Source organism: Cucurbita pepo, chromosome LG16 (genome assembly GCF_002806865.2).
Source record: "Cucurbita pepo subsp. pepo cultivar mu-cu-16 chromosome LG16, ASM280686v2, whole genome shotgun sequence".
NCBI lineage: Eukaryota > Viridiplantae > Streptophyta > Magnoliopsida > Cucurbitales > Cucurbitaceae > Cucurbita > Cucurbita pepo.
In genome coordinates this window covers 3,549,314-3,555,013 of record NC_036653.1, presented here as the reverse complement: position 1 = coordinate 3,555,013, position 5,700 = coordinate 3,549,314, and the positions used below count along the sequence as shown (strand labels likewise).

At 36.9% G+C, this 5,700-nt stretch overlaps 1 protein-coding gene across 2 annotated transcripts; it reads right to left on the bottom strand.

Annotated features, from left to right (window-relative positions):
* Nucleotides 1–2,347: 2,347 nt before the first annotated feature.
* Nucleotides 2,348–4,213, bottom strand: LOC111776950 (probable WRKY transcription factor 15). 2 transcript variants are annotated; one of them, XM_023656371.1, is made up of 3 exons: nucleotides 3,579–4,213; nucleotides 2,808–2,936; nucleotides 2,348–2,729 (listed from the first exon to the last, which is right to left on the bottom strand). In XM_023656371.1, the coding sequence occupies exons 1-3, from the start codon at nucleotides 4,139–4,141 to the stop codon at nucleotides 2,570–2,572; spliced, it is 852 nt and encodes a 283-aa protein (XP_023512139.1). In that variant the 5' UTR covers nucleotides 4,142–4,213; the 3' UTR covers nucleotides 2,348–2,569. The 2 variants fall into 2 exon arrangements, with proteins under 2 accessions (XP_023512139.1, XP_023512140.1); XM_023656372.1 differs by having other exon boundaries at nucleotides 2,808–2,933.
* Nucleotides 4,214–5,700: the final 1,487 nt, after the last annotated feature.

The following is a 5,700-nucleotide window of genomic DNA, read 5'->3' as shown; positions in this document are numbered from 1 at the left end:
CTTTATATTTTTAATGTTTCAATTTATTTATTTATTGTTTCTTTATGTTGTTTTAAGATACATTCAAACACTTAAGTCCATAACAGTATTTTAAGATGAAATTTGTGTTTTAAGATAAGTTTTAAACGTATAATTCCACGTAAGAGTATGAGTTATGACGACAATAGAGACTTTCAATTTTTAAAATTATTTGTCGGAATTATATATTAGCAATTTATTAAACCTATCCATTTTTAAATTAGTTTCTCTAGAAAACCATTAATGAAGTAAATATTAAATTAAAAATCAACCTTTGAAGATTGTTCTTCCAAACCTATNAAAAAAAAAAAGAAAAAAAAAAAGAAAAATTCTAGAAGGTGCTAAAAATCAAATCCATAGGACCCCTGGGCAACCAGTCAATGTTTGATCATTGACTGGAAAAATGGAATGCATCAATTTGACCATTGTGTAAAGGTATCAAAGTCTACCCACCAAAAAAAAAATAATAATAATAAAAATAATGATAATAATAATAATAATAAATAAAATAAATAAATAATAATAATAATAATTAATTTGTAGATGTTATTCTCATTGAGTTTAAATGGTGTACCCGTCTAAAATTTAACTGTATTTTGTAAAAATATTTAAGTTTGCAACGAGCCGTTTTCGTTCTTCACCTTTAAAGTGATGTAAGCATGCATATGATAGTAAACTTGAGTCTATCTAGGGTTTTAGAAATTCGAGCCGTTGTCATTTGTATCAAACTGCAAAAAGTTTATGAATGTGAAATGAAAATAGTCATTTAATATCTTCGACTAAAGAAATCGTGACATCGAATACAAAAGGTGATCGATCAAATTCAATAGTATATAAAATGATGTAAGCATATTAAGAAATAACGTTACACGTTCTTGAAATCATTACTTTTTTTCCGAATAATTATCTTCTAACTTTATAAAAGTTAAAGTTTATTCTAAAAAAAAAAAAAAAAAATTGTTTTCAAAGACAGATCACCAGCCAAAATAAACAAAAGTTACGTTAAAAAATTGCAACTAGCAGAAAATCAGAGCAATGGTAGGGTTCTAAAGGGCCAAAGTCAAAGTTGTCTAATTAGAACAAATTGAAAAAAAAACATGCACCAATTTGACCATTTGTCACTAGAATTTGTAACGTTTCTTTAATCAAATCCGAGATACGAGATAGGATCACGATCTATATTCATATTTCCACAACGATCAAATAATCGTCACTTAGATTCCTTATCATAAATTCTCCACATTACTTCTTATCGACGTTGGAAATTGCCCACAATCGAAATATGTCGAAACAAATAACTGAAGTGGAAGAACAACTTGAGAGTCGAAATTGGAAATTGCCCATGATCGAATTATATCAAAATAAATCACTGAAGCGGAAGAACAACTTGAGAGTCGAAATTGGAAATTGCCCACGATCGAAATATGTCAAAATAAATAACTGAAGCAGAAGAACAACTTGAGAGTTGAAATTGGAAATCGCCCACGATTGAAATATGTCGAAACAAATAACTGAAGCAGAAGAACAACTTGAAAGTCGAAATTGGAAATTGCCCACGATCGAAATATGTCGAAACAAACAACTGAAGCAGAAGAACTACTTGAGAGTCAAAATAGGAAATTGCCCACGATCGAACTATGTTGAAACAAACAACTGAAGTGGGAGAACGATCGAACTATGTTGAAACAAACAACTGAAGTGGGAGAACAATTTGAGAATCGAAATTGAAACTTGCCCAGGATCGAAATATGTCGAAACAAACGGCGGTTAAGACTTTTCTCAAGTTAATAACTATTGGATCTTTATCCACTATAGGTTAATAACTAAGTCAAACTTATTAATTCGAAAGTCAAACAAAATAGAAAATTGCCCACGATCGAAATATGTTGAAACAAACAACTAAAGCGCGGAAGAACAATTTGAGAATCAAAATTGGAAATTGCCCACGATCGAAATATGTCGAAACTGTTATGGCTTTTCTCAAGTTAATAACTACGGTATCTTTATCCACTACAGGCTACTAACTTCTTTTACTAAGTCAAACTTATTAACTTACATTATCCACGTCACTTCTTATCGACATGAGACTATATTAGTATATAAAAAAACGAGTAACAAGCTCGAGACATAACTATCAAACCCCTCGACAAGTCATCGGTGAGACTAGCTTTTCTCCTCTTGCCACCATTCTTGACTTTGCTGCTGACCTACAACCCTTGTTCTTCATCTTTCATCTCAAGTTTTCTGCATTCAAACTAAAGAAAATGGAAACCCCACAACTTTCCTAAAGGCACCATAATGTAATACTCAGCAAATCAAACCAAAATCAAATCAAATCAAATCAGATCAAATCCATTATCTTCTTCATATCTTTCACTTTAAAATACCCACTAAAACTCCAACTTTTTTGTGTTCTTTGTTCTTTGGAGAGTTCCCCACATATGTTTACATGAAAAACAACAAAGAACAAAGATCTAAGATACCAATTCCTATTTTTTCTGTATGAATCAAAAGAAACCAGACAGATTCTTCGCTGTTCTTTGGTTTTTTTTCACCAAGATTCGAGTATAAGACTTGAGGCCTCTGCAACAGATTGTGAGTGATTATGGTCGCCTTCGTATGTCACTATTAACATAGTTGGATCATCTGAGGCTCTCTCAACGTGCTTTCTTGCTGGACATCCTCTTAAACTGCTACACTTATAGTAGCCTCTGCATATTACAAATCTCCCATTATAACTCACCAAAAGCTTCATGATTTCTATGAACTTTGAGGAATTTAACCATTACCTTGGATATGGAGAACCCTTTATTGGCTTCTGTCCATACTTCCTCCATGAATAATCATCCGGAGGAATATCAGCGTTCTTTGAGCTTATGGCTGGCACTCTCACCACCCTTTTTAACCTCATTTTTCTGCTATTCATTCAAATCAAACACATGGGTTTTGTTTGTTTAGTTCATATTCATTGAAAAGATTAGAGAAATGCTTCAATTTCCACAAAAAAAATCAGATCCGAAGTCGTAAAAAGCTTAGCAAATTGTTGAGGATGGTTGGGAGGGAGTCTCAAGTTCATTATGGATTTCTAAGCAAGGAATAGATCTCCTAAGGCCTTTTGGAGAGTCCAAAGCAAAGTTACGAGAGTTTATACTCAAAGAGAATAATATTATACCATTGTGGAGAGTTGTTATTCCTGATATGGCATCAGAGCCATAGAATCCTCAAATGTCAAACAAAGAAGGTAGGAGCCTCGAGGTGTAATCAAAAGTGACAAGTGTTGAACAAAATGTGTACTTTGTTCGAGGACTCCAGAGAAGGAGTCGAGCCTTGATTAAGGAGGAGGCTGTTCGAGAGCTCAATCGGTCTCAGAAGAGGCTCTATAGTGTACTTTGTTCGAAGGTAGTCACAACTAATTTAGCTGATTTAGAGAATGATCCTCCAAAGCAAATCCCGATTGCTTATGTTCAAAGAGAACACTATCATACCCATTCCCACAAAAAATCAGAGCCCAAATCGTCAAAAACTCGAAGCTACTAAGAACAAGAAAGATTTTGAGGTACCTCTTCTTAGAGCAGTGGCAACGACCACCGGAGGATACAGAGCACTTCCCGGAGCCCAAATTCTCAGACCCGCACTTCCTCTTGACACCAGAAGAAGCTCTGGAAAGATCGGTAATCTGAAAAGAAGAGGAAGAGGGTTCGTGTTGGAGGCTAATTCCAGAGTCGGCACCAGGAATCGAGGTCAAAAACGAGCCATTTGGAGCAGAGGAGTACGAGAAATTGATGGTGGTGGCGGATTCGAGGCGCTCAACGGGCGGAGGGATTTGTTGAATGGGTGTGGCGTTGTAGATTTTAGAGGAATCCAAAGGGGCTCGACGGAATCGAGCATGGCCAGTTCTGGGTGAGCGGCCGAGGAGAGAAATGGCCTTTTTGAAGTGGGAGACGGCGGAGTTAGCGACGGCTTGGCAATCGGAGTCGAGATTTGAAGGATGAGAGTGAGAGAGTAATGTGATGAGGTTTTTGAGGGTGTGGAGGCCGGTGGCGGCTTCTTGGACGGCGGAGTCTTGGTCCATAGAGGCGGAGAGTTGGGTGTTTGTGCAGGCTGAGAGAAGCTCCACCGCCATTGATGGAGGTGGGAAATGGGTCAAAAGGTGAATTGGGAATTGGGAAGTGATTTAGTTGAAGTAGGCATTGATATAAACAAAAAGAAAAGGGGAAAGTGTTAAAAAGCAACAATGGAGTCATCCTGTGTGTGTTGTCGTTTCATTGACCATTGGTATGCAACCCATGAGTGATGGGTCCCTCTCTACTAATTTCTTTTTTATAATTCTTTCTTGAAGAACTACTTTTGTGGAAGAGGGTATTGGGTAGTTTTGTTTATTTGAATTAGGTTTGAATGGACAGTTGATATGAGAAATTATTCAAGTAGCTTCAACGTTATCGCTCGAACAAATTTCGATCGAATAATTGTTTGGTGGTTCAGTCATAAGAACTTCAAACTTCAACGCGTTTAATTTGGAGCAATTTTATATTATGTGACTTCTTGTGATTTTTTTCTAGGATGAGTGTGAGGCCATTAGGTGCCAAATCTAGATTTGGAATTCTGGGCATGAGGGATTACAAATAGTATTAGAGTGGTCGGAGAAGTATATGAATGAACTGCGATATTTCTAAGATGGATGTGAGGCTGTTAGGTGGCAAATCTACAAATGGTAATAGAGCGGTGTAGAGAAAAATATGAATGATTTTTTTTGGATGCATGTGAGTCAATCAAGTCCCAAATTTAGATTTCAAATTCTAGGCATGAGGCGTTACATATAGTATTAGAGTGGTACGGGGAATATATGAATGAACCGAGACTACATTCGAATGAGAGCAAGAGAAAATTGAAACTTACTATATGTAACAATCTAAACCTGCTATTAGTAGATATTGTTTGTTTTTGCTTATTATGGATTGCGTCAGCCTCACGATTTTAAAATGCATTTAGGTTTCTGCACAAAAATGTTTTGTTTCCCTCTCAAACTAATGTGATATCTCACAAACCACTCCCCTTGTGGGCCTAGCGTCCTCGTTGGCACACTGTACAGTGTCTGATTTTGATATCATTTGTAATAGTTTAAGCTCACCGCCAGTAGATATTGTCCGCTTTGGCTCGTTACGTATTGTCGTCAATTTCATTATTTTAAAACATGTCTACTAGAGAGAGGTTTCCAAACACTTAAAAGGAATGCTTCGTTCTCCCTCCAACCAATGTGAGATCTCACAATCCACCCTCTTGGGGGCCTAGTGTCCTCGCTGGCACACCGTCTGGTGTCTGGTTTTGATATCATTTGTAACAGACCAAACTCACTGCTAGTAGATATTGTCCGCTTTGGCCCGTTACGTATCATCGTCAGTTTCACTGTTTTAAAACACGTCTACTAGAGAGAGGTTTCCACACACTTATAAGGAATGCTTCGTTCCCCCTTCAACCAATGTGAGATCTCACAATCCACCCCCTTGGGGGCCTAGCGTCCTCGCTAGCACACGGTCCAATATCTTGCTCTGATATCATTCGTAGCAGCTCAAGTTCACTACTGGTAGATATTGTTCGCTTTGACTCGTTACATATCACCATCAGCCTCACTATTTTAAAACGCGACTACTAGAGAGAAGTTTCTCCACCCTTATAAGAAATGCT

Bases quoted from the DNA above. Each gene is read 5' to 3' on its own strand.
- LOC111776950 (XM_023656371.1), bottom strand. From the start codon at position 4,141: ATGGCGGTGGAGCTTCTCTCAGCCTGCACAAACACCCAACTCTCCGCC. The intron at 2,937-3,578 runs GTACCTCAAAAT...TTGAATGAATAG, and splicing joins TGCCACTGCTCTAAGAAGAG to CAGAAAAATGAGGTTAAAAA. The intron at 2,730-2,807 runs GTAATGGTTAAA...TGTAATATGCAG, and splicing joins AAGGGTTCTCCATATCCAAG to AGGCTACTATAAGTGTAGCA.